Raw genomic sequence first — 26,469 nt, 5'->3', positions numbered from 1 at the left:
ACTGATTCTCTCTCTCTACAACTATTTTATTGTAACTACTACCATTCCTACTACAACAACAACAACAATACTCTCTCTAAAGTAATACTGTTGAGAAATTACTCTTTATAGCTACACTTTCTTCACTTCAATTTCTAAAGTACATTGCACTTCACTTCAATATTGTTACTCATTCATCAACCTTAACAACTTCACTTCATCTCACCTTTATTAATTAAAGATTTTCGTGAATAGTTTAAAGATTATCATCATCACCCATCAAACAAACACATCACAAATATTTTATACAATACACTCATCTTTGTTAACTTTCCTTATATGTAATATTTTGAATATTCCAAGTTTGAAAAAGAAAATTATACATATATTTAAATAATATATTCATATATTTAAACCAAAATTATTATAATAATTAACAAAAATTAATTTAAATTTAAAGATTTATTTATTCTATTGGATATTTTAGAATCATCAATCATCAAATCAATTTAAATTCGTTGTATATTAATTAATTTAGAAAGTGGTTCAGATATTTTGTATTATAATCAGTCGACATTTTAAAAGATGATGTACTTGGTTGCAACAGCCGATTACAATGGAGCAACAGAAAATCATCTCACATTTGTAAAAGGCACAAAGATCGAATATATAGAGAAAGCTGAGAATGGATTTGTCAAGGGCAAATTAGATGGAAAGATTGGATTACTTCCTTCTTCTCATATTACAATTGAAACTCGTCCATTATCTGTAGGTATTAATTGATTAATTATTATTTTTTTTATAAAGATAATTAAATATGAAATTTCTAATTAATATTTGATTATTCTTTTTTAGATTTTAGGTGGTGGACCAAATACCAATCCTTTATCATCGTCATACGATGGAAGTAGTACATTGCTGTCGTCGTCACCGGCATCAAACTCAATGATCAATGTCAATGTTACCACTGGATCACCATCGACTACACCCTCCAGTGGAAGTTCGTTGAATCTCTCACATCTGCAAGCAGAGCGAAAGAATAGTACTGGTTCGGCCGGTGCCAATGATGGAAGCATTCCAGATTTCATTAACAATATCACCGGTGTCGACAAGAAGAAGAAGAGAGAAGAGTCAGAGGCAGGCAATGTCGGTCTTTTCCACCGTTCGCGTAGTGGCAACACCAGTTCCACTGGAAAGCGTCGTTATGCCAACAGAAAGAAGTGTCCACGTCTCTACATCAGTTGCTTCGAAGACATCCCTAGCGATATCATCGATGATCTACAAAAAGAGGAGGTTGCCATGAGCGAGATCAGAGCGAATCTCAAAGTGTTCCTGACGATTCTCAAGTTTCTCACTCGTCAGAAAATTACATTTGTATATCCCGATGGCGAAGGACCACAATCCGACGATGAAGACGACCAAAATCAATCGTACCAATCGCTATTGGCAGGCAGAATGGAGGAAATAAATATTATAAACAGTAGTAAAAAACAGTTGGAAACAACTACCACCACAACATCGACATCGACATCTTCGTCAGCAACAACAACTCCAACTCTAAATGGTGCCGATGTAAAGAAACCAACAACCAAACCAAGATCGAAAACAATGGAGGAAATTCAGACATCTTCTATCGAGGTCGATAAAGAACAACTGGCGGATATCAACGACGAAGCGGAACTCAAGAGAAAGACACTGGAACTCAAGCTACAGCGTAAGAGAAGATTGGCAGGTGCATCAACAGAGTTTTTGGCAGAGGCATCGCTTTCAATCAAGACATTCTCTGACATCAAGAAGAAAATTAAATTTGGAAACCTCATTGGAAAGGGTGGATATGGCAAGGTTTTCGAGGCACACTACGAGAAGAAAAAGGTTGCAATCAAAGTGGTTCATTACCGTTCACCGAAGGAACAGCATAATGTACTCATAGAGATTGGATTCCTCCAGCGATGTAACCATCCGAATATCATTGAGTTCAAGGCAGCGGTGCTCCACGACAACCAGCTATTCATCGTCACAGAGTTCATGCAGGGTGGAACGTTGGAACAGGCGGTAAACAGTGCACACATTTTCAAAGAGACACACATTGGTTTCATTGCCAAGGAAATCCTAAAAGGTATAGCATATCTTCATGAACGTAAATTGGTTCATCGTGATATAAAGAGTGGAAATGTAATGATAACAATCAATGGTGATATTAAATTAAGTAAGTAATTACAATTGGTTAATCAATATTTTCATAATATGTTATGGATGGATGGTAATTTAATTAATAATATTTTAATATTCTAGTTGACTTTGGATTATGTTCTTCAGTTGAAAAAGGAACTTCAAATCATATGGTTGGATCGCCATATTGGATGCCACCGGAAATGATCAAGGGTGATCCACATAGTTACCCAGCGGATATTTGGAGTTTTGGAGTTTGTGTATTGGAAATGATGTTTAGAAAACCACCAAATAGAGATTCACGTTTAAAGGCAATGTTTACAAATGCAACCAAAGGTATCGACGTCACTAAATTCAAATGCTCGCTAGATCTCAAGGATATGTTGTGGCAATGTTTCGAAATGGATCCAAAGAAGAGATCAAGTGCTAATAAATTATTAAGAGTAAGTAAATAATAGTTATTATTTTTTAGTGAATGAAATCATATATATTAATCATTTGTTTTTCAGCATCCATTCTTCCAAAGAGCAGAGTCAAAACAAGGAATGAAAGGATTGTTCGATAATATGTTCTTACAGAGAAATTTGAATACCTCTGGATTCTTCAATTAACCAATCAATCAACCAATCAATCACAAATAATTAACCAATCGACTTGTTACCGATCCAAAATATAATTAATCAATTCACCTAGATTTTAAAATATTTAATTTAATTCAAATCTATTATTATATAATAAATTAAAATGTATTATTATGAATAAACGTTCGCACATGTAAATTAAATCGATTATGGATTAGCAAAGAACAATTTATTTGAAAGAAGAAAGATATTTTCAACAATATGCTTTTTGAGTAATCCAAAGCAAACAATGTAGTAGATAACCAACGGATAATCAACTAACACTTGTAAGCTTCAACCCCAACGATTCAAAAAATGTATTAGTTGTAGTGTTAGTTTGTTGGATAATTATAAAGCAATAGATCAATCACGTAAATGTTCTTAGTACGTGCAGTCAAGTAGAAGTCAGTGAAGAAATTCACTCTACTAATGAAAAACGAGGTGAATCATCTACATCATGGAAAGATAATAATTTGTTGCCACCGATGAATTGCTTTTCGGCAAGCAAAAAAAAAATTTTTATTTGAAATTATTACTGTCATAAATATCTGTTTTTTATTGATGATCATACGTGTGATCATTTATTGTACAATTACAAAATAAAATAAAATGGAAATGAATGTAAGTATTATTTGTGTTTTAAAGATTTAGATAGATATGTCGCCAAAGATCATGATTTTAATTAACATTATTTATATCAATATTTAATTTACAAAGAAAACGATTGATTTAGAATTTGAAAATATCAGATCGAATAGCGAGTATCTAAGAAGAACATACTTTAAGAATATCGATAGATACTATGGAACTAGAGCACACCTCAGAGATTACATTGAGGATGGTATTATTCTGATGGAACGTGATGGTATTCTGAGTCAAGGTGATTACTTGGTGAGCGACGACGGTTCACGAGTCACTGTAACCGCTATTAAACGTGGTATATCATTAGACACTTCATTCAACACCGATCTCACCAAGAAAACCACTCTTTCAATGATCAACCCATTCGGTCATGGTGGTGAATTGGGTGGTGAAGCATCCGTTGGTATTTTCAAAACATTAAATGGTTCAGTATGTTGTTTGTCATATTCATATATATAGTTTATTTTAGTTTAGTTAATGTTTGTAATTAATTACTTATTTGTTTTTTAATATTAAATATAGTTATATTATAAAGATAAACTTGGTAATAAATTAGAGATATCAAAGAAATTAGAGAATCCAATCGAATTGTATGTTAGTTATATATATATATATATTTACTTGCTATTAGGTTATGATATATTAATGGTATGATGCTTTTTTTGTTAGAAATAAGAACTTACAGGTCGAAGAGACATGTATTACATTTGCACCAAAGAACTATGGTCGTCATTACTTTTCGTTGTATGCAGGTGATAGAAGAACATTTATAACAGGTGAAAATAAAGATGAAGAGTATGTATTTTAGAAACCTTGATAAAAGATAATAGAATAAACTTACTAACTAACTAACTAACTACTCTTTTATTCTTTCGAAATAAAGAATGAGAAATCATACAGGGCTATCACATAAATTAAGTTTATCACATAGATACTTCTACTTTAAAGATTGGCCATCGAGTACCGGTGCAGGTTTGGGTTTAGGTTTATGGGGACGTGTTAGTAATGAGATTGCAGGTGGTTTACTTAGTACCAAGTTTTTAAGATCGGAATCATTCACTCATCTATATTATCCACTTTCAAGAGGTTTCGTAAGTATTACAATGATTCACATTAGTATTTGTATTTATATAACTGATTATTAGATATTCAATTAAAAAATGATTAGAATGTTGAATGTATGATTGCTGGTGGTGCACTGGTTAATCTATCAAAGGGAATGTCACCAATGATCGATAGATTCTATAATGGTGTATCATATCATTTCAAAGGATTCGAATATAAAGGTTTAGCAACAACAAAGAGTAAAAGTAAGTATATACGTATATACATTCAATGATGCTATGCTGTAGTATACTATTAAGTTTTAAACTAACTTTTTTTTGTTTATTTTATACTTTAGAACCATGTCTAGGTGGAGATTTCTATCATAATACAACATTATATATTACCAAGGATCTAAATGAACATCCAGCACAACTATTTGGATTCTATTCACTTGGAAACTCTGTTCTCAACTATAATAATATTGGAGAGAGTGTTCGTAGTTTATTTGACCCATTGAATTTCAGACACACTGCAGGTTTCGGTATCAGAGGTGCTGCAGGTCCTGCTTTGGTCGACGTTTATTTCTCACATGTCTTGAAGAAATTGCCTACCGATCAATCTTTAAGATTTGGTCTATGTGTTACTTTGAAATTCTATTAAAATAATAATAATAATAATTTATTAAAACATTAATAATCTAAATAGTAAACAAATAGTAAATAAACTAATAATAATATAATATAATATTAAACCAAAATATAACTATTCTTTTTTAGTTTACAGTTTATTTTCTTTATATTTATTAATGAAATCTTTTACTTCATCGATGGTAGATAGATTTATATATTCAGCGGTTGGATCTATTTGTTTGAGAAGTTGTGTCAATACTTTTTGCGGACCTATCTCAATAAAGTAGCCTTGTTGTTCTTTTTGTTTCCAGTCATCTATACAATATCTAATCGATGATACCCAATCAACTTTTGATACCATCTGTTGTGATAGATACTCTTTAATGTTGTTACTATTTGTATACTATATTATGATATACGATGATATTATTGATAAATGTTAATTATATTAATAAAAAAATTAAAGAGATAGAATAAACTTTTAACAAACTTACTGGTTTACCTGTAACATTTGATATAACTTGATTGGATGGTTGTTTGAAATCAATATGATTCAAATAATCATTGTTGTATTGATCTGAACTGTCTTTCATCAGTTGACTATGGAATGCAGCACTAACCTCTAGCTTCACTGTTTTATTGACCAGTTTGTTCTGCTTTGCAAAGCTAATCATCTTATCAATGGCACTCTCGGTTCCACTTATCACTATTTGATTAGGTGAATTGACATTCGATATATTAACAAGATCATTCGTTGGATCGATTCTTTCCAACTCTCTAGCATATTCTTCTAATCTTTTAAATGCACTACCACCATTACTGCTATTGCTATCTGCAACAAGAAAGTCTTTCTTTGATAGCAATGCAGCCATCGTACCATGTCTAGCTTGTTTCATTAACATTCCACGTTGTCTTATCAACGGTAGAGTACTCTCGATATCGATAGATCCTGCTGTAGCCAGCGCAGAGTACTCGCCCAGTGAATGTCCGAGCATATGATCTACTCTATTGTCTTTGAACAATGTTGTTTCATTTTGTAGTATCTTTACTATGGCCAATGAATGTAAGAATACAGCTGGTTGTGTATTTTCAGTTTGTTTCAATTGTTCCTTTGTTTTTTTTTTTTTTAAGATTAAAGTAAATAAATAACCGACAATCATTAATTAAATGATAATGATTATAATCATACCATAGGACCATTAAACATGATGTTTGACAATGGTATCTTTAATATCTTATCAGCATTGTTTAGCAGTAACTGTACTTCGGCAAACTCGGCGAACAAGTCTTTAGCCATACCAACAAATTGACTACCCTGGCCAGGGAACAGTAGTGAAATTCTCTTTAACATGATGAGATGATATGATATGATATATTATTCGCGAACGTTATATATTATCGATAAAATCTATAGAATTGTTGATGAGCAACCTACAAAATCTTAAAATCTAAAAACAACAAATCTACAAATTATTTAGTTTTTTTTTTTTTGATTTATTTTTAGGTTGTTTGATGGAGATAAATTGACGCGTTGATGGTCCTTTCAACCTTTAAAAGGTCGTTGATTTTCATTCGGGGTGACCAATTCAACGAAACTTTCAAAAAAAAAAAAAAAAAAAAATTATTAACAAATCTATAAAAACTGACAACAAACCCCACACTTTTACATCATACCCGTAACAAAAACCACAAAACAAAATAACAACCATAAACAAACCCTACCCTTCAATATTCCAACAACATTTATCATTAGATGTAAAATAGACTTATAGGAGTAACCTGTGTGTGTTTGTGGTTGTCTGTCTTTGTTTTTTTTTTATTTTTATTTTTTTAGTTTTCATTTTATTTTATTTTATTTTTTTGGTTGTTTGTTAGTTACCTAATATTAATTAATAAATATCAATCAACCAATAAACTAACCAAAATAAAAAAGTGAACAAATAATTCTTTAGATAGATTAGATTAAAAAATTTGAATGGATAAACAATTATTCCTTCAAGTTTTTAATAATATTGTTTTATCAAAGAGTATATTTAATTTCATAGTATATATTCATCGTTATTGTTTCAACCATTTAGTTCGTCTAAAATGGAATCAATTAATTCGGAATCCAAAAGCATTAGTTGGCAATGGTTATATAAAGCTTTTAAAAGATTATTTAAATACAGTTAATAATAACAATAGTAATAATAGAGATAATAGTGATCGTATTATTGAAATAAATAAAGAGCAAAATGATATAATAGTAAATATTACAGATGCTTTGGTATTTTGTATACGATTCGATCGATTGGAATTATTGGAGATTATCATTGGAATGTTGACTGCGCCACCTTACAATTTGGAATGTATTAAACCATTTAGAATTATTAAAGTCAAACAATATCTGAATATGGCTTTAAATAATTTCAATGTGGCTACCGAAGAATCTGGAAATCCTTCGAGCGACGACCTAATGTATTATGCTTCATTGTATGGGAGATTGGATATTCTGAAATATTTGGATGCCAATGTGGATTTTAAGACACTGGTCAGTGATAATCAGCGATATTTCAATGATTCCAGACAGTTTCAAGTTGGATGGGATTACTACAAGGCAATGACAGTCTCTCCCGCGAGTGGAAGCATGAATACCCTAGTTTGGCTGTCAACGAAAATGAATGAGAACGGTGGAATTCAAAAATATTTCAATATGAAAATCATACATACAACTATCGAGAATGCAGCTCTCTATGGACGATACGAAATGATTCAGTGGCTTGTCGATAACAGGATATCGGAGCGACGAACTTTTATGGTACCGAATGCTGTCTGTGGTGGCCATATCAATATTCTCGAGTGGTTGGATCAGAATAACTATGATTTTGGATTCAGTTATTTAATGGACAGTGCTGCGATTGCCAATCAGTGGGAAGTATTGAAGTGGCTACACGAACACGACAAAGGCGGAATGTGTGTCCAAGCAATGAATTATGCAGCTGAAATTGGGAATTTAGATATTTTAAAATGGATTCATTATAATCGTACAGAATCATGGACTTCCGATGTGATGGATCAAGCTGCAACTCGTGGCCACTTACATATTGTAAAATGGCTGCACCAAAACCGAACAGAAGGCTGTACTACTGATGCTATTGATGGTGCTTCGATGTTCAACAGGTTGGAGGTGGTAGATTGGCTATACAAGAATCGAACTGAAGGATGTACTGGTGCTGCCTATAGTAAGGCAATTGCTAATGGAAGTTTGGATACATTAAAATTCTTACACAAAAACATACCGAAAGTAACATTCACCAAAGAGGACATCTATGAAGCGATTCAGAACCATCATTATGAAACTATCTTGTGGCTTTTGGAAACTTTTCCTGAAAGATTTGACATTGATCAAATTCTAAATATTTCAAAACAACATAATTTCAATGGTATATTTGAAATTATATCGAATTTAAATTTAAAATCAACTATAAATATATTATAGCTAATTTATTTAGTATGTTAAATAGTTTATTATTATTTTATTTCTTTTGTTAAGGGGGAGTGGAGTAAATATATTTAAATATAGAAATTAGTTTATAATTTAATAATTATATTATTTCTATACATTAAATAGGCAATTGCATCGAAAAAGACAAACCACATTATACTGAATACAGTCGATGCCAAATATCCATTTCTTAACCATGTTAGGTACATTTTCTCATAGCAGGCAGTCCAGAGAGTTGTTGAACCATGGTCAACGGTAATGTAGAACATTAAGATGATCTCAATGAAAATCATTAGTGTATAGATAGTAATTGGATTGGTTCCAATCCAAATGAATGGTTGAGCGGCAATCTCAATGTAGTGACGAACTGTTTCTGGCCATTTAGCGACATCCATTGAATAGTAGAGTGCCGAAAGGAAAAGAGCTCCACATGCAACTGTTAACATTGCAAAACTGAATGACCAAATGATTTTGTTGAATTGTATGACGTTGGTTGCATCCAAGAAAAGTCCAATCATGGCGCAGACCATTCCAATGGATAGCCATCTGATCAAGATGTCTTTCCAACCATCGGCTGATCTGGCATGTGTAGTTAGAATGCGACCAAGTTCGACACCCATCCAAGTTGTTATGAATGCACTAAAAGTTGAAATGAAACCCTCTGGATCTGTTGGATGAATCATATTCTTTCGGAGAATGAGATTATCAATGTATCCAGCTGCATTACATGAACGTGTAATATTTCCACGTCCACATCCAGGCACAGGGTAAGCATACATCAAACACAAATAAATGGTAGCACTAATTACCAAAGCAACTCTTTGTGCCCATTTTGGTAATAACATAAAACTACAACAACTAAAGCAATAACATAAAGATATTCTTTGTAAAACACTATTTAAAAATGGTATCATATTAGTTAATTTGATACACTATTAATAAACATTAGCTATTCTTACCCCATAACTCTAAAAGTAGAAAATACAAATTTATGTGCCATTAAATTTAAGAATAATTGTATTCCAAATAATAAAATTGTTCTTCTTATAATATTGATCCAAGCTAAGTAAAAATAACTAACTAGTTAGAAATCAATAAGATTTAAATTGTATTTGAAAATAAACATACTTGGTCTATCATTTTTAGCATTTTTCAAAGCCAAAGAGATGGAGAATCCACAAATAAATAAAAAGGATGGGAAAATCAAATCAGCTGTAGATATACCGTTCCAATCGGTTTCTTTTAGTGGCTATAATGAAATGAGCTGTTAATATTAAAGTAATGTTTATTTTTAAACAAACATATAAATAGTTACCCAAATAACTTCAGGTCCACCTTGGTTATCAACCAAACTTTAATAATAAGTTTTTTTTAAATTAGTTTAATCAAGACCTAACATTATTATAAAGTTAAAATATTTACATCATTCCGAAGATTGTTAAACCTCTAGCAGTATCTAAACTTAACATTCTCTTTTTGGGTGGTGGTTTTGAAGTGGTATCTTTATCAACATCTACATTTATAGAGGTATCGGAAGTTATTGTACTACCTTTTACCAAAGGTGTTTCTTCATCTACTTTCATTATTACTAAAACAATTTATTTACTATTTGTTGAAGTTGATTCTAAGATGAAATGAATTTATAGTGATCCTTTGGGTATGATTTACTCCTAAAATTTGATCAAAAAATAAAATTTAAAATAAAAAAAAAATCTTTTTTTAAGATTAAGAAAAAAGGATATTTTTTTGATTGTTTTTTTGGGATTGGAATGGAGAGGGGGACAAAAAAAAAAGGATATTTTTTCAAAAATAAAATCCGCAAAAAAAATAAAAATCGGTATTTAAATTGTTGGTGTGACCCTGGGGTTCATGAACAAAAATCCCATTTATCATAATTTTGAAAAAAAAATTAAGATGAATAGTTTTTTGTGTTGATGATCATCGGTATTAGGAATTAGCAATGCCCCCTTTTAATTTCATCTTAGCAACATTTTCATTCGAATTATCATGTTAATAGTAAGATTAAGTTTCGAATTTTATTTATTTAAATTAACATTTGTTGTAATTTGGTTGTTGAGGTTACGAATCCACCATCACAAAAATCCATTGCTAAAAAGGTATTTCCATCGAACCTTTTAATTGTATATTGATTGGCATAATCAGTGTTAATAATAACTTTGTCAATTGACTTTGGTAATGTTTCAATTTTGTTATTGAAAGCAAAGAATGATATTCCAACTTCCAAAGTCAATCTGTTATTATTACTATTGATTTGTTGTAGTTGTTCATTATTATTATTTGAAGTTGAATCTACTATTTCTTTAGAGTATGAATCTGATAGTTCCAAGAGTTTGAGAGAAGAAGGTAAGGCTGCCAAGTCAAGAGAGATATCTTCTTTTACCAAAAGATGCAACTCTTCCAAGTTTGGTGGAAGTACATCCTCTTCAAACGCGTGACGATATTTAGTATTGTTGATAGAGAGAATTCTAAGAGAATGAGGTAAGCAATTCTTTTGGAATTTCTCTACTACACCAGCATAGATATAGAGCTCTTCAAGTGTATCGGGAAGTGTATTCGATTCAAACTTGATTGGCTCATGGTGTTTACCAAGATGCAAAACTCTAAGACCGCTTTGCAAGAATGAAGATTCGAGCAAACCAGAGTTGGTAAACTCTCTGGCGAAGGACAACGATGTGACAGTTGGTGGGATGACATGGGCAAGCTGACTGGTGATTTTATTCAATAGAACGAGCGATCTAACTGAAGCTGGAATGTTTTCTATTGTATTGTCAGCTGAACATATGAGTTGAAGCGACTTGACAGTGCTCGGAATCATAAAAGTGAAATTGGCAGGCCAGTAAATAAGTTCCTCAAGACAAGGAGTTTGTCCCAAAAGATTAGGAAGGAAAATACGGTTTTCGGCATCACTTCTTGCAATAATGTTCATTTTGAGCTTTAGTAACGTGGCTGGTAGATATTCCAGTCTGGCGATATCTGGCGCTTGGAAACACAATGCTTTCAGATTCGAAGGAAATTGAGATTGACGATCGAATTCCCAAGAGAAACTACCTCCAAATGTCAGATTCTCCAATGAATTCGGTAAAAGTCCATCTCCAATTGGTTGATCGAATAGGAATCCAAACTCAATGGTTTGTAGACCCTCTGGAAATATTCCGGCTTCCAACGGTTGGTTAAAGTCAAATCCGAATACCAATTTCTTCAATGACCTTGGAAATACACCGACTCTGATTTCACTATTGTAGGCATGTGGCAAATGCAACTCCTCTAGAGTCTCTGGGAATAAACCACTTCTCAGATAGAGTCCCTCTACTTTGCCAAATTCAATACAAACCAAGCTTGTACTGGCCAAAGACATTGGAAATCCTATGGAATCAACATTTAATAACTTAATATTGCTGTTGGCTGTTAACTGTGATAACATGTCTGTTTTTGTAGTCAGGACTAATATAGTTTAAATTATTAATTAGTATCTATATATCTTTAGATTTTAACTTAGTAAAATGTACTTACCTTTATAATCGTATGTAGAATTCTTAAGAATAAAAGGGTCATTACTCTCTTCATTGTCTTGCACAACGTCCAAGAAATCAGAGTATTTCATTGATCTGTTGTTGTGTAATGATAATGCATATTCAAACATCGATGAATATGATTTCATCGATAGTTTACTGACATCTTTAACTTTAATATCTTTTGGGTCGTATTCCAAATACTGCGATCTATTGACAAACAAAGTCTTACATAATAGACTAACACTGATTCTGTCAAACCATGAAATATCTTTATTTGATAATATATAACATTTTATAAGATATAAAGGTATTTGATCTAACATTACAAATGATTTGTATGAAAATAGTTTCTTTGTTATTTATTTATATAAATAACAATCGTGAAGAATCAACTGTTTTATTCTACTAAATTTCGCTAAAAACCATATCATTTTGTAAATAAGCAACAAAAACAGTGTTGTTTTACAATTTGTAAATTTTAATAGATTTTAATCAGATCTTTGTTATTATTTAAAAAGATCTTTTGATTTTTATAAAAAATCTTTGAAAATCAAGGTCAAAATTAGTTTTTTTTATTTTGAAAATGCAAAAAAATAGTTTGGAAAATTCTTTCTCTAAATTTAACTATTCTTTAGTTTTCTAGGATTATCTATTGATTTGTTTTTTTTAAAATATATATATTTGATTAAAAGAAATAATATATATATTATTATAAATTATCTTTTTTTTTGTTTTTTTTAAAGGTAAAAAAAAAAAAAATTAAAAACAATTTGAAGAGCATTTTCCAATCTGCAATTTCAAACACTTTCATTCTTTCGTTTTTTTTTTTTTTTTTCATTAAGATATAAATTTTAATTAAAACAAAACGACATATCATAAATAAATTAATGTAATGTTTAGAAATCATATCATAATTAGATTCTTTAAAATATTGTTGCTATTGCAATTGATAACAACAATATCGATCTATAACTATGACTGTGGGATGAGCGGTGTTTCAGCGGGTGAAGCAAGTCACCAATATCAGTTCGGTGAAGAAGTGACTCTGTGGTACGACTATATAGGACCATACAGAAACCCAAGTGAATCCTACTCATTCGAAAGTCTGCCTTGGTGTAGTATCGGCGGTTACTCAACCAAGTCATTGACATTACTAGATTCATTGCTATTCGGTCATAAACTTATAGATAGTGGATTACCTATTCTCTTTGGAAGTATGTATTAGCATTATTCTTAATTTTACCAATTATTAATAAATAAATTTAAAAAAGAGAGTGTTTCAACACAGAATATATGTAATACAACACTCTTGACATTGAACCAAAAGAATAGATTCATCAATGCAATTAGACACGACTATATCAATAGGATGTATATAGATGGTTTATCTATCTTCTCGAAAATAGGTGAATTCACAAAAGTAAACGATGATAAAGCAGCAGCAGCAGCAGTAGTAGTAGTAGAGCCGAACGACAACGCCAAAGATGATAATCCAACTTTAGAATATTATTTATTTACACATAAGAAATTGGTTATTTCACATAATAATGATAAAGTATGTATATATATTACATTACAAACAATTGTTTGTTTGTTTTTATTGTTCTTTACTTTAGTACTAATTTGTTGGTTGTAAACTTAAACTACTACTACTACTACTACTTTCTAACGAATCTAGATTGTTGGTGTAACATTGATACCACAGAAACCAGTGACCTTACATGTTGGACAGAATCTTACATTCAGCTACTCAGTACAGTGGTATTCAACAGTGGAGTCATTCGATGATCGTAATAGAATCTACGAGTTGGATCCATCGTCAGAGACCAAATTGATATCGTTAATCAACTCTTTTATTGTATTGACCGTATTGACATTCCCATTGATTTCGATATTTATGAAAACTCTAAGGAATAATAATAATAATGGTACAAACAACAATAACAATAATAATAATAGTAATAATAGCAATGGCAGTAGTGGTAGTGGTAATAGAGGTATTAGCAATAAAATTGGATATCAATCTAAAACATCATCAAATAACAATATAAAGAAAGATAGAGATAGTGAATATGAAGATAGTACAACTACTGATGAATATTTCGATAATAGTGACAATAGTAGCAACAACAACAACAACAGCAACAATAACAATCAAGATTATATAACAAAAGCAACCTCTACATCTTCATTAACATCTTTATCTTCCCAAGATGATTTAGATATAGATGATATTGATATTAAACAACAACAACAACAACATAGTAATAGTAATAGTAATAATGATATTACTTTAAATATAGATAGTTATAATAATAGGGATGAAAATTATAATATTAATAGTTGTAAAGAAGAAAAATTTAAATTAAAAGAGACAATAGGTGAATTGTGTACAGATATATTTGGTAGAGATTCATCGAATTGGAAGTTAATACAATCCGACGTAAATAGAGCGCCACATAGAATGCTTTTATTTAGTTCGATGGTCGGTGTTGGATTCCATTTGTTTTGCATGTTTGCCATCTTGTATCTGGGTGTGCTATTGGGTCTGCGAAGTGGAGATCGTGGAAGTGGTCTTGGTCATCACAATATATTCAATGTACTGTTCATTCTGTTCCCTGTTACTTCGGGGCTGGGCGGTATGTTTGCCGGCGGTCTGATAAGCAAGCATCCCAACCAGAGTTGGATACGTGCGTGTTGTTTCTACATTGTGTTGCTACCTCTGTTGATTCTATCGATGTTTGTTGTGTTGTTGGTCGTTGCATACGACGATCGTTCGCTTACCTCCATGTCGATACTGCACTTGCTGCGAATGCTGCTACTGTTCTCGCTGGTTAACATGCCGGCAACGGCAGCGGGTTTCTACGTGGGCCATAGGTGGCGTCTGTTTGGCTGGGTATCTAATACGTCGGCGTCGAACAAGCATCTCTCGATTGCAAGGCCGATTGCACCGTCGGCAGTAAAGAGCCGACTCCTCTTGATTCCATTTACAGGTATACTTCCGTATGTCGTTGTTCACCTGTATACCGAGCAGATCCTGTCGTCGCTCTTCAACTACAAACACTTCAACCTATTCACTCCGTTCACGCTCATTGAACTTCTGATATTTGTGATATCGATCGTGATGGTCAGTATCATTGCAACGTTTATCACACTGAACCGCGAGGATCACCAGTGGCATTGGACATCGTTCTTGGCGTCGGCATCCACCTCACTCTACATCTTACTTCACTCGATCATCTATTATTTCCTACGAACTGAAATCAATGGATTCATTCAACTATGGTAATGTATCTTTATTAACCTAAACATATATATATATATCATTATTATAAATACATTAACTAACATTACATTTTAATGTAACTTGTAGCTATTTCTTTTCATATTCATTAATGGTATCAATGATAATTGGATTCTTTTGCGGTACAATAGGTTTCATTTCTTCATCTGTTTTTATTCAAAAGATATATAATTGTATAAAGATAGATTAACTTTTTAATTTAATGTGTGCTATGATTTCATTAATTTTTTTTAGTAAAAATGATTGTTTTTTTTTTAACACACATCATCTGATTCATTGATCACCCCCATCAACAACATACTTTTATTTTTGGAAATTCATTCGTCAACAAGTTTGAAATAATTTTATTTTTTTGTATAAATTTATCAAAGATATTTTATATAGTTTTTTTTTTTTGCTTTTTTGTTTTTTTGTTCACTAGTATTTCAGTTTGTTTGTAATAATAATAAAATAACATCAAAATAGATAGATAGATCGATTAAAAACAATAATTTTTAGATTATATAATAAAAGTGAAGATAAGATAGATATGAATTCAAATGATACAGCAGCTGCAATAACATCCAACACTCTAGAGAATTTGTATCATCACATCAATAAACATCAACATTTCCACAGTGATTGCCTACTTTCTGTAATCAGAGGACTTAGAAATGGTATATTAACAGGTGTCAGAATTAGAATACCCTATATATTTCAAGCGGTTATCTATGCCGCTATTTTTAGAGATGCAAAGTAAATATTTATCAAACTATATAAACTATCTAATAGAATTAATATTAATAATAATAATACTTATATATTCAAAATTATAAATATTTTATCAATCTTTAGATTATTATCACGTGTAAAATTTGTAGTTAAACAAATGTTTTTCCATGGTAGAAATCTTGGAATGTTTGTCGGTATCTACAAATTGATATGTTGTGTGTTTAGAAAATTCGGAATTAAAGGTGGTGTTGAATCTCTGATTGCTGGTTTCGTCGGTGGTTACTATGCATTCGGTGAGAGCAAAGGCACCAGTGGCAGTGTCAACAATCAGATCGTACTCTATTTATTTGCTCGTGCACTGATCGGTTTCATTCAGAGTGGTGTCAAGAGAAAGATCATTCCAGAATCACTATCTACCACCACACCAACAGGTTTCAGAATATTCGCTGGTGTAACACTGTAAGGAATTATAGAATATACTATTTATCAGTTTAATCAACCAATCAACCAAACAACCAACAATATTTATTAATATTATTTATCATTTTTTGTTAGTGCATTAATATTATATTTAACAGAATATGAACCAGATACTTTGAATTCATCGTTCATGGGAACAATGACATATCTCTATCACAAATCCGACTCTGGACCAATGTTACACAATGATGACAAGAAGTTTTCACCAATTATATTTGTAGTACTATTTAGTTTGTTGGGTTACATATATCCTCCACTACAATTAGATAATATATTAACAAAATTAAAATTGTAAAACCAATTTACATTATAAACATTATTTAAACAAACAATATCAACTTTATTTTTCTTTTTATTCTGTATTATTTTTTTATAAAAACTTGGGATCAATTCAATAATGATAAATTGAAGAAACACTTAGTTGAAAAGAACTTATCAACATAAAATATATTCTTGATTATCAATTTACATTAAGTGACATTACCTTTTTCGCAATGATCACACACTTCGTTTTTCTCAAAAAATAAAATTAAAAATAAATAAAAAAAAAGAAAAAACACGATTTATTTAAAAATAATTAAATTTAATTTTTGATTTTAATAATCGAATCGATTTGAATGTAGTAAAAGTTAATTTTTGATTTAATTAATAAAAGTTAATAATAATAATAATAGATTAATAGAGAAAAAAGATAGATAGATAGATAGATCTATAAATACTGTAATTATTTATTATATATAGTTATAAAACAAAACAAAAACATGTATAAAGCACCAACAAAAAAACAATTACCAAAGAATAAATTTGGATTTAAGAGACCTGAAGAACAACCATCTACAGTAGCAGAGGCAGAACAACTGAAAAAACAAGATAGTGCACTCAACATTATAGTTCAATTCAAGAGCAAAGATAATGAAAATGAAACAACAGGTCCACCAATCAATATTTCACAGAATGTTTCAACTGAACAATTAGAACTTTTAATTAATAATCTTTTAAATAATGTAAGTTTATCTAAATTTATATAAACATACTTACTTTATTAACTTTAATTATTAACTTTAATTACATTGTTGTTGTTGTTGTTATTATAAATTTGTAGGAAGAACAATTACCATATTCATTCTTTGTTGGTGAGAGTGAAGTTGTTTCAAATTTGAAGAATCATTTGGAAGGACAATCGGAAGAGACAACAATCAATATCTATTATCAACCACAGGCAGTGTTTAGAGTTACTCCAGTCACTCGTTGTAGTTCTTCGTTGGAAGGACATACTGAGGCGGTGTTGCATAGTGCTTTCAGTCCGGATGGAACCGGTCTAGCATCGGTGAGTGGTGACACCACTCTCAGACTGTGGGATCTCAACACTCAGACACCGTCGTTCACCTGTAAAGGACATACCAACTGGGTTCTCCAAGTAGCTTGGTCACCCGATGGCAAGAAGATCGCTACCGGTGGCATGGAAGGTGACATTCGCATTTGGAATCCACTCACCGGCAAGCAAGTTGGAAGCACCCTGAAAGGACACACCAAATTCATTACTGGACTGGCATGGGAGCCGTTCCACTTGAATCCGAAATGCGTGCGTCTTGCATCGTCCTCGAAGGACGCAACCGTAAAGATTTGGGATACCGAGTCGAATCATTGTTTGATGACGCTCTCCGGTCACACCATGTCCGTCACCTGTCTGAAGTGGAGTGGTGAATCGATGATCTACACGGGTTCGCAAGATCGTACCATTCGTGTTTACAATACAAATGAGGGTAAATTGATTAGGGTTTTGGAGGGTCATGCACATTGGGTCAATACACTGGCGCTCAACACCGACTACGTCTTGAGAACGGGCCCGTTCGATCACACCGGAGAACACCAAGAGACACTGGAGAAAGCACAACAAAAGGCGTTGGAGCGTTACAACGAAGCGAAAGCATCTGGTGCCAAGTATGGCGGTGGCGATATTCTCATCAGTGGCAGTGATGACTTCACCGTGATCATGTGGAATCCTTCGGTTTCAAAGACAGCAATCTCCAGACTCACCGGACATCAACAGCAAATCAACTTGGTCAGTTTCTCACCGAACGGTCGTTATTTCGCGAGTGCATCTTTCGATAAATCGATAAAGCTGTGGGATGGTCAGACCGGTAAGTTCCTCGGTAATTTCCGTGGACATGTCGGTGCCGTCTACCAAGTGTGTTGGTCGAGTGACAGCAGATTCCTAGTCAGTGGCAGTAAAGACAGTACTCTCAAGATTTGGGATATCAAAACAAAGAAAATGACACTGGAATTGCCAGGTCACGCCGATGAAGTTTATACCGTAGATTGGAGTCCAAACGGTGAGAATGTAGTTTCAGGTTCAAAAGATAGATTATTGAAAATGTAAGTATTATTATTTTAAACAAACAAACATTACAAACCAATCAATTATAATTTATTAATATTTAAAATTACTTTTTTATTTCTTTTTTTTTTTACACAAATTAATTATTTTTATAGATGGAGAAATTAAATTTAGAAATAAATTATTTAAAAACAAAAAACAAAAAAAAACAAAAGAATTATTATGATTGTTCTTCTGATTATGATTATATGTTTACTTTAAAGATATTTAAATATCTTTGGATGTCCGAGATAAAAACAATTGAAATTCATCTGTTTGAGATATTTTTTTACAACTCAACAAGAAAATTTCTTCCTCCAACAACAAAATCCACCAACATTTTGAAAAAAATACGATATTTTAACATCGATGGTGTTTTTAAGTGCCATTATGTGAAAATTGGACTACCCCACCCAAAATCTAAAAAAAATAAAAATAAATTTCAATAAACTGATGAAAGTGTTTGGTTTGTTGTTTTGTTAGCTGTCAAAGATATCAAATTTTTTTGTTTCTAATCATTTCTTATTATTTATTTATTTATTATTTATTTATTTATTTAAAATCATTAGTGATATGCATTTGCTTTTAAAGTTTTTGAACTACGAAAATAACAAAATAACAATAAAATATATTATCAGATTATAAAAAATTAATAGTGTAACAGTAGTCATCATAAACAAACATAACAAACAAATTGTTGTTTATTATAAGTAACTAGTTAGTTGCAATATATTTTAATATATAATCTAATATAAAATTGTAAGTAAATCAATCATTCAAATGTGGTTGTCCTATATATTTTCATTGCCATCACATTAAAAAAAATCATACATATTTCACACATTATTCAGTTTTAAAAAAAAAAAAACCACACAATCACACACAAAAACAAAAAGTGTCCATACACTAGATATGACATTCAACACATTAATGATGGATAAATGATTGATATATAGTAAAGAGAGATGATAGACGATACATAATAATGTCTCCTAAGTATTGAATAGGATAGGAATTGGATTAACAATTGTTTATCATAGGAAGTAGAGAAAAAAAGAATAGAATTTGCATTGGTGTGATTTACTTTCGAGCAAACATCTTAAAATAGTGAACACCCCTAGATACTCAGATTCACAAATGAGGAACTAGTGGTGTGGTTATTTAAGATGATTTCTTTTTTTCTTACTTGATTCAAAACAACACAGTAAACAACAATAAACCAAAACACAATTTGACACAACAACCAAAACACACATACACATAATTGTTGTTGTTGTTGTTGTTTTAACATGATATTCAATTATCCGCTGAGCAAAAACACTACCTTTTTTTTTTTTAAACCAAACCAAAAACCAACTTTTTGTTTAAATCAACCCATCAATTTTTTTTTAAAAATAAAAAAATAAAAAAATAAAATATTAATAATAAAATAAATAAGAATAATAAAATACATTGTATGTTGTAAATGGAGTATATCTAAATCATAATCATCATTGATCAAGAATTATAAACCAACCAAAATAAAACAAATCAACCAATCAACTTGATATATAAATAAAACAATAATTATAATAATAATAATATTTAAAAACAACAAATATTTAGTAAATCAAAATTTTAATCAATCATTGTAATAATTTATTCGTCCAATTAATCGGATCAATCACTTTCCCACCAAAACCAACAAATTTTATTATTAATATTTCCATTTCCAAATTTGAAATATTTACAGTAATTTATAAAAAGAAATTAATTTTTTAATTTTTCTTTTTTTAGCACAGCAAAAATCATTGTATTTTTAGAAAATCAATAAAACTGTAATAATAGAAAAGGAAAAGGAATAGTAATAGTAGTAGTAAAGATTTGGTTAATTTAATAGTAGTAGGAGGTATTGAATCCAATTGAATATAATGGAAGATACTTCAGTAGCCGCTGATGTCCCAAGCACTGAGGACTTGAGTGTACTACAAGCACAGGTCAGAGAGTTCCTACAGGCTACAAACGACGAGAATGAATATGATTACGACGACGATCAGAATGACGATGAACTACTCGATGACAGTTTCAACGCTGACCATGGTGGTGTTTCTGATGAAGACGATGGACAATTGACTAATAACAACAACAACAGCAGCAACAACAATAACAATCACGAAGTGGACACACCGACTGCTGCTGGCGCTTCTTCATCTTCTTTCGAATCGGTTGCACCAGGTCAGAAAACACTGAAGCGAAATCGTAGGAAATTCGCTATGCCTGCCAACGGATCGGACTCGGCGTTGGATCATCACTCCAACTATCATCCGGTTTCACCATCGTCGACACTGACAACCACAACCAGTGGAAACAATCACCATCCAACATTCTCACCGATTGGATCATCGTCGGTCGGCAACCTTTCACCATCGCCCAACAAAACAGCGACACCAACATCCTACCCTGCTTCACCCTCGATCTCTCCCAATCAATCATTATCGCCAGCATCATACAACAGTAAGCCAACAGTTAGTTTTAGCAGTTTATTATATTCACCAAACTCCAGAAACGATGAAGCACCACCAACTCTAGGTAAATTTGTAAGTTGTCGGTTATACGAAAACAATATTTTCAACGTGGAAAATTAATAGTTTTTATTTTTAATATCTAGCAATTATTACATCATATTGGAAATGGATATTTTGGAAATACATTTTCAGCGGCATCACCAGATTCCAGTGAGTATGTGGTGGTGAAGCTGATCGATTTGAATCGTGTGACAGTCACCAATCAGAATATAATGAGACAGGAATTTGAGATATTGAAATCATTATCGAATCAATCGGTGGTGAATTATCAGACGATGATTGTCGATCACAATCATCTCGGAATCGTACAGGAGTTTGTTGAGAATGGATCACTCTCTGATATTTATAAGCGATTGGGTGCATTCCCAGAGTCGTTACTCGTCAAGTATGTCATTCAGATTCTAGAGTCACTGCAGTTCATCCATCAACAGCAACTGGTTCATCGCAATCTCAAAGCAAACAATGTATTGCTAGCAAAGGGTGGAAGATGTAAACTCTCGGATTTCGGACTGGGTTGTTCACTGGGAAGTTCGTTCCGCGCCATCACTGGCGAACCTTACTGGACGGCGCCAGAAGTCTTGCTGTTGCGCGACGTCAGTCCAAAGTCGGACATTTGGTCACTGGGCTGCTTGATTATAGAGCTACTCACTGGTAGTCCACCATTCGGTAAATATTCAGCGATGGAAGCACTCGTGCATATCATCGACGACCGCGTTCCAGTGCACATTCCCGACGACGCTTCACCAGAGTTACAATCATTCCTCCACCTTTGTTTTATTAGAAATGCAGCGTCTCGTTCGTCGTCCGAGCAACTGCTGAAACATCCATGGCTAGGATTCACTGGTGTACAAGACGCCGTTGCCTTTTCTGCGCTCCTCAATCAGCCACCCATGAAATTCCAACAGAACACCAGAGAATCCGCTGGAAAACCACGATCGGAAAACTTCTCAATCGACTTTCTCTCGCAGATGGAGAGCAACGAGCATGATATATCGCAGCTGAATCCGGTGCCGCATCAATCCAGCGCTGACTGGGCAGCTATGCAGCCACGCCACTATAGTAGCATCGACAAAACGCTACCGCCAGCCAAACAAATTGAACAGCTACATCAGATGATCGATTACAATTTGGAACAAACGCGTCAGTTGAAAGAAGTAATTGGACAGTTGGAGCGTGAACAAATCAATCGCTACCATCTCCAGGTCGATATGAAGTCGAAACTTCAAGAGATTCTCGATCAGAATAAAACGGGTGCGCGTATCTCTGCGCACAGTAACATGCTGCTGAAGCGTACCAACCAGATGGCATCGGAACTCACCAGAAAGAATGAATATTTCCGTCACAACATCAAGCGTCTCGAAGATTATCTGCTGACCAAGGACGACTGCGCCAAGAAGTTGGCCAACGTAGTCTACAAACACAAGATATCGTTTGACAATTTGCTGAATCCAACACTAGCTGCACCGGTAACCTATCAAATCGGTTCGAAACTCTGGAAGAAAGGACAAGAGAAGAAAGCGTTGGGCACTCTCAAAGACAATTTTATTTTCTTTTTCAAAAACGACAAATCCAAAGAGCCACTCGACGTCGTCTATCTGAACGATAAGAAATCGATCTCAGTATCGAGTTCACAGGATTCCACCAAGAAGAAAACATTTTACATTTGTATTGGCACACTTATAACCTCGGGCGAACACGACGCCGAGTCTGGTAACGCAAACGGTGGTAGTGGATCCAACGGAAACGGTAGTGGCAGTGGTTCAGGTAATGCCGCCAACTCTATCAATAGCTCATCGAAAGATCTCATCTCTTCGATGCCAACACTGCTCTGGTGTCTACTTGGTTTCGATAACCAAAAAGACATGGAGGCATGGCTCGGTGTTCTGGAGGCATCGGTATCGTGGTACGAGCGTAAACCCAACGAAATTTCCAAGCCAATCCTCGAAAAGAAACACACCAAGCAAAAGAGTGTCGATCGTGCCAAAGAAGAGTCGATGTCATCCACCTGGAAGAAGGAGAGTGGCGGTATGAAATTCCCAGGAGTGTTTGGCATCAAGTTGGACGATGTAATGGCACGAGAGAATCCAAATGCAGAGATTCCTTCGTTTGTAACGAAAATGGTAAATTTCCTCGAGCGACACATTCAGGAGGAAGGAATTCTCCGTATCTCTGGCAGTTCCACAGAGATTCAGGAGATGAAAGCAATACTCGACAAAGGTTCCAACGTTGAATATCCAGCATCGCGTGACACCCATGCAGTGGCTGGATTACTCAAACTATATCTAAGAGAACTTCCAGATTTACTAGTACCAACAAGTTTAAGAATTGTATCTGCTGAAATTATTGGTATGTATAACATAAACTACTTTTTTGTTAGTTTCAATGATATTTTCCAACTAACTAACTAATTTAATCATTTTATTTTTTAATAGCTGATAGAACAATGTCAGAGGATGAAAAAATCAGTTCAGTTGTAGAGTTATTCAAACAAATTCCAAAGAATGAACATAATTTATTGAAACACATGATAAGATTTGCAAAGAGAGTGACAGAGCAGAGCGATCACAACAAGATGGTTTTAGCAAATGTGACAACATGCTTTGCACAATCACTGAAAGGATTGATTCCTGGACTATTCACTTTTTGTGTACAGCATTACGAGCAAATCTTTGTTAGTGCACCACCAACATCACCCATAAAATCATCTGTATAATTAAAATAAAAATATAATCATATAATAAGTATAAAAAAAATATCAAGAAAAAAAACTATTTATCTCAAAAAAAAAATAATATTATTTTATTTTTAATCAATTAAGAAACTCATATTATTTTATTTTTTTTAATTTAAATTCGACTCATTAATGTTATCTTTTTAATATTAAAAAAAAAACTCATCAAATATTTCAATAAAGATGGAGTGTTAATGAAATTTTATTGGTAATAATTATTTTGTTTGATTGTTTTTTGTTTTTTAAAGATGAGAAAAAAAGGGGGTAATGTGGAAAACCAATATAATTGTCAGTGGATAGGTATTTGACTTCTATTAAATAAAAATAGTAATTTGCAATATTCGAAAAAGTTAATATCAATAATTATTGACTTTGAAAATTCAAAATATGTATTATTATTTAGTAGTTTAATAGATTAGCAAGTAACAGTCCAATGAATGAATTTGATTGTTTATCCTTTCCCCAATCAAAAACGACAAAAATTTAAAGTACAATAAATAAATTTGTAAAATCTATTATATTTTCAGTCAACTGATTGAAGAATTCAAGTATGTTTATTATACAATGAGTATTCATACCTTTAATTAAACATACAATTATTATAAATAGACCTTGTTTTCGTCATCAAATTGATATCTGATCCACCAAATTGGTAGATTGAATGAGGGAAATTATTAACCCTAGTATGATTGTTTGTCAGTATATATTGAAATAAATAGTTTTTTCTTATTACAAAAACAATTGTTTGGATGATTATTAAAAACATCACCAAAATTTTATCATCTTATATAGTTCTGTATATTACTCAATCCAAATGTGTTATGTCATTCAATTCCCCCACAAGAAAAAAATAATGATTGTTACAGATATCTATTAAAGTGGGTTAGTTTTTTCAAAAGATGAAATCTTAGATTTTTTCATAACCACCAATACACAGTATGTCATTTGATAGTACAAATACATCATAATGGAATACTACAAAACTATTAGATTGATTAGTTGTAAAGAGATTATTTCTTTAAAAGATAAAAATAATAATGTACATTATTTGAAATAAATTAAAGGAATAATTAATAATATCCCTATTTAATTTTTATCTTTAATAGGAACTGATAGCAATTTGAAATCTATAAATATTGAAATTTCTCAATCAGTTTATTCATCAAATCATTACTCAGTATTCTAAATTAACTGTAAAATCTAAAAGTACTAATACAAAATGTTATACAGTAAGTTTTTAGATTTAAAAAAAATATAACAATTCTCGTGTAAATATTTGATTTACTAAAAAAATTTCTTTTTAATCTATTTTCTCTTTAATTCTATAGAATCAATTGCCAACTTATTCTCATCCTCATCCTCCTCAGTCTCCCAAACCGTCTCTGGTCAAACTGGATCAAAGATGATGCAATCTGGAAACCAAACTGCTTTGTTGGATCTCACTGCTACTGATATTGATGTCCTTAACAGAACCGTCTACATCCCATGTTTGGAAGTCCACCTCTAAACCAATTGATTAAATCATCAATTGTTAGCTTAGTTATTCAATATTTAATTAATATTTTTGAATAAACAATCATGTTTTTTTTCTATTAATTTTTTTTTATTCATTTGATACAATTTAATAACTAAAAAAGATAAAAGTAAAGATAACAATCAATATCTAAATAAATAAATATTTTCTAACTTTTTGTATAAAATCATTGATTAGATTTCAATTTTCTTTTGTTCCCACACTTGTTTTTACATAAATTTATTATAAAAAAGAATTTAAATTTTAAATTATTTTTATTAAGATCTATATAATTGATAAATATTATTAGACTTGTTTACAGAAACATCCATTAGCAGTGTAATAACAAATTTCTCTTCCTAATTTGACTGTAAAATTACTTTGTTGAATAGAATCAATGTTTTTAACAGAAGAAAATTTCATTTTACTATCGGAAAATACATTATTTGAACTTAATCCAATTTTTCCTAAAGATGCTAAGAATATAAGCTTTTTATATTAGAAATAAAAAGAATACAATAATAGTATCTATATTAAGAATACTTACAAAGAATAGTCATTTTTTAATAATTATTTGTATTTATTCTATAGAATTAACTATATTCAAATTGTTTTTATCAAAATAATAAATATTATTGAAATCGTTCAAACAACTATCTTCAATAATTCAATTGATTGTATATTGA

General features: G+C 31.9%; 13 protein-coding genes across 13 annotated transcripts; 9 read left to right on the top strand and 4 right to left on the bottom strand.

The window, feature by feature from the left end:
- Positions 1-564: 564 nt before the first annotated feature.
- Positions 565-2,759, top strand: mkcF (putative protein serine/threonine kinase; the record flags this gene model as incomplete). Its single annotated transcript, XM_020573880.1, has 4 exons — positions 565-751; positions 842-2,185; positions 2,272-2,591; positions 2,658-2,759. The coding sequence occupies 4 exons, from the start codon at positions 565-567 to the stop codon at positions 2,757-2,759; spliced, it is 1,953 nt and encodes a 650-aa protein (XP_020435952.1).
- Positions 2,760-3,377: 618 nt separating this feature from the next.
- Positions 3,378-4,555, top strand: PPL_02902 (uncharacterized protein; the record flags this gene model as incomplete). The annotated part of the gene is made up of 5 exons (XM_020573879.1): positions 3,378-3,389; positions 3,486-3,839; positions 3,933-4,004; positions 4,096-4,205; positions 4,294-4,555. The coding sequence occupies 5 exons, from the start codon at positions 3,378-3,380 to the stop codon at positions 4,553-4,555; spliced, it is 810 nt and encodes a 269-aa protein (XP_020435951.1).
- A 74-nt stretch (positions 4,556-4,629) lies between these two features.
- PPL_02901 (uncharacterized protein) lies at positions 4,630-5,117 on the top strand (the record flags this gene model as incomplete). The annotated part of the gene is made up of 2 exons (XM_020573878.1): positions 4,630-4,720; positions 4,813-5,117. The coding sequence occupies 2 exons, from the start codon at positions 4,630-4,632 to the stop codon at positions 5,115-5,117; spliced, it is 396 nt and encodes a 131-aa protein (XP_020435950.1).
- Positions 5,118-5,234: 117 nt separating this feature from the next.
- Positions 5,235-6,437, bottom strand: PPL_02900 (ACP S-malonyltransferase; the record flags this gene model as incomplete). The annotated part of the gene is made up of 3 exons (XM_020573877.1): positions 5,235-5,489; positions 5,581-6,195; positions 6,276-6,437. 3 exons carry the CDS (start codon positions 6,435-6,437, stop codon positions 5,235-5,237), a joined length of 1,032 nt encoding a protein of 343 aa, XP_020435949.1.
- A 624-nt stretch (positions 6,438-7,061) lies between these two features.
- Positions 7,062-8,564, top strand: PPL_02899 (uncharacterized protein; the record flags this gene model as incomplete). The annotated part of the gene is made up of 1 exon (XM_020573876.1): positions 7,062-8,564. One exon carries the CDS (start codon positions 7,062-7,064, stop codon positions 8,562-8,564), a length of 1,503 nt encoding a protein of 500 aa, XP_020435948.1.
- A 92-nt stretch (positions 8,565-8,656) lies between these two features.
- Positions 8,657-10,153, bottom strand: PPL_02898 (acyltransferase family protein; the record flags this gene model as incomplete). Its single annotated transcript, XM_020573875.1, has 5 exons — positions 8,657-9,464; positions 9,530-9,632; positions 9,699-9,819; positions 9,886-9,922; positions 9,993-10,153. The coding sequence occupies 5 exons, from the start codon at positions 10,151-10,153 to the stop codon at positions 8,657-8,659; spliced, it is 1,230 nt and encodes a 409-aa protein (XP_020435947.1).
- Positions 10,154-10,614: 461 nt separating this feature from the next.
- On the bottom strand, positions 10,615-12,426 carry PPL_02897 (uncharacterized protein; the record flags this gene model as incomplete). Its single annotated transcript, XM_020573874.1, has 2 exons — positions 10,615-12,032; positions 12,102-12,426. The coding sequence occupies 2 exons, from the start codon at positions 12,424-12,426 to the stop codon at positions 10,615-10,617; spliced, it is 1,743 nt and encodes a 580-aa protein (XP_020435946.1).
- A 662-nt stretch (positions 12,427-13,088) lies between these two features.
- On the top strand, positions 13,089-15,199 carry PPL_02896 (uncharacterized protein; the record flags this gene model as incomplete). The annotated part of the gene is made up of 4 exons (XM_020573873.1): positions 13,089-13,317; positions 13,375-13,658; positions 13,782-14,742; positions 15,027-15,199. The coding sequence occupies 4 exons, from the start codon at positions 13,089-13,091 to the stop codon at positions 15,197-15,199; spliced, it is 1,647 nt and encodes a 548-aa protein (XP_020435945.1).
- Positions 15,200-15,936: 737 nt separating this feature from the next.
- PPL_02895 (Tim17/Tim22/Tim23/Pmp24 family protein) lies at positions 15,937-17,297 on the top strand (the record flags this gene model as incomplete). Its single annotated transcript, XM_020573872.1, has 4 exons — positions 15,937-16,142; positions 16,179-16,577; positions 16,674-16,828; positions 17,254-17,297. The coding sequence occupies 4 exons, from the start codon at positions 15,937-15,939 to the stop codon at positions 17,295-17,297; spliced, it is 804 nt and encodes a 267-aa protein (XP_020435944.1).
- A 62-nt stretch (positions 17,298-17,359) lies between these two features.
- nle1 (WD40 repeat domain-containing protein) lies at positions 17,360-19,104 on the top strand (the record flags this gene model as incomplete). Its single annotated transcript, XM_020573871.1, has 3 exons — positions 17,360-17,602; positions 17,701-18,974; positions 19,092-19,104. 3 exons carry the CDS (start codon positions 17,360-17,362, stop codon positions 19,102-19,104), a joined length of 1,530 nt encoding a protein of 509 aa, XP_020435943.1.
- Positions 19,105-20,885: 1,781 nt separating this feature from the next.
- On the top strand, positions 20,886-25,327 carry PPL_02893 (putative protein serine/threonine kinase; the record flags this gene model as incomplete). The annotated part of the gene is made up of 7 exons (XM_020573870.1): positions 20,886-21,551; positions 21,623-21,924; positions 22,195-22,693; positions 22,964-23,885; positions 23,972-24,246; positions 24,677-24,719; positions 25,296-25,327. 7 exons carry the CDS (start codon positions 20,886-20,888, stop codon positions 25,325-25,327), a joined length of 2,739 nt encoding a protein of 912 aa, XP_020435942.1.
- Positions 25,328-25,489: 162 nt separating this feature from the next.
- On the top strand, positions 25,490-25,777 carry PPL_02892 (uncharacterized protein; the record flags this gene model as incomplete). The annotated part of the gene is made up of 2 exons (XM_020573869.1): positions 25,490-25,499; positions 25,599-25,777. The coding sequence occupies 2 exons, from the start codon at positions 25,490-25,492 to the stop codon at positions 25,775-25,777; spliced, it is 189 nt and encodes a 62-aa protein (XP_020435941.1).
- A 312-nt stretch (positions 25,778-26,089) lies between these two features.
- Positions 26,090-26,343, bottom strand: PPL_02891 (uncharacterized protein; the record flags this gene model as incomplete). The annotated part of the gene is made up of 2 exons (XM_020573868.1): positions 26,090-26,259; positions 26,331-26,343. The coding sequence occupies 2 exons, from the start codon at positions 26,341-26,343 to the stop codon at positions 26,090-26,092; spliced, it is 183 nt and encodes a 60-aa protein (XP_020435940.1).
- Between the last annotated feature and the right edge of the window lie 126 nt (positions 26,344-26,469).

The sequence above is a fragment of the Heterostelium album genome (genome assembly GCF_000004825.1).
Source record: "Heterostelium album PN500 unplaced genomic scaffold PPL_scaffold3, whole genome shotgun sequence".
Classification (NCBI taxonomy): domain Eukaryota; phylum Evosea; class Eumycetozoa; order Acytosteliales; family Acytosteliaceae; genus Heterostelium; species Heterostelium album.
Note: the sequence above shows the minus strand (reverse complement) of the source record. Positions and strands in the feature narration are given on the sequence as shown.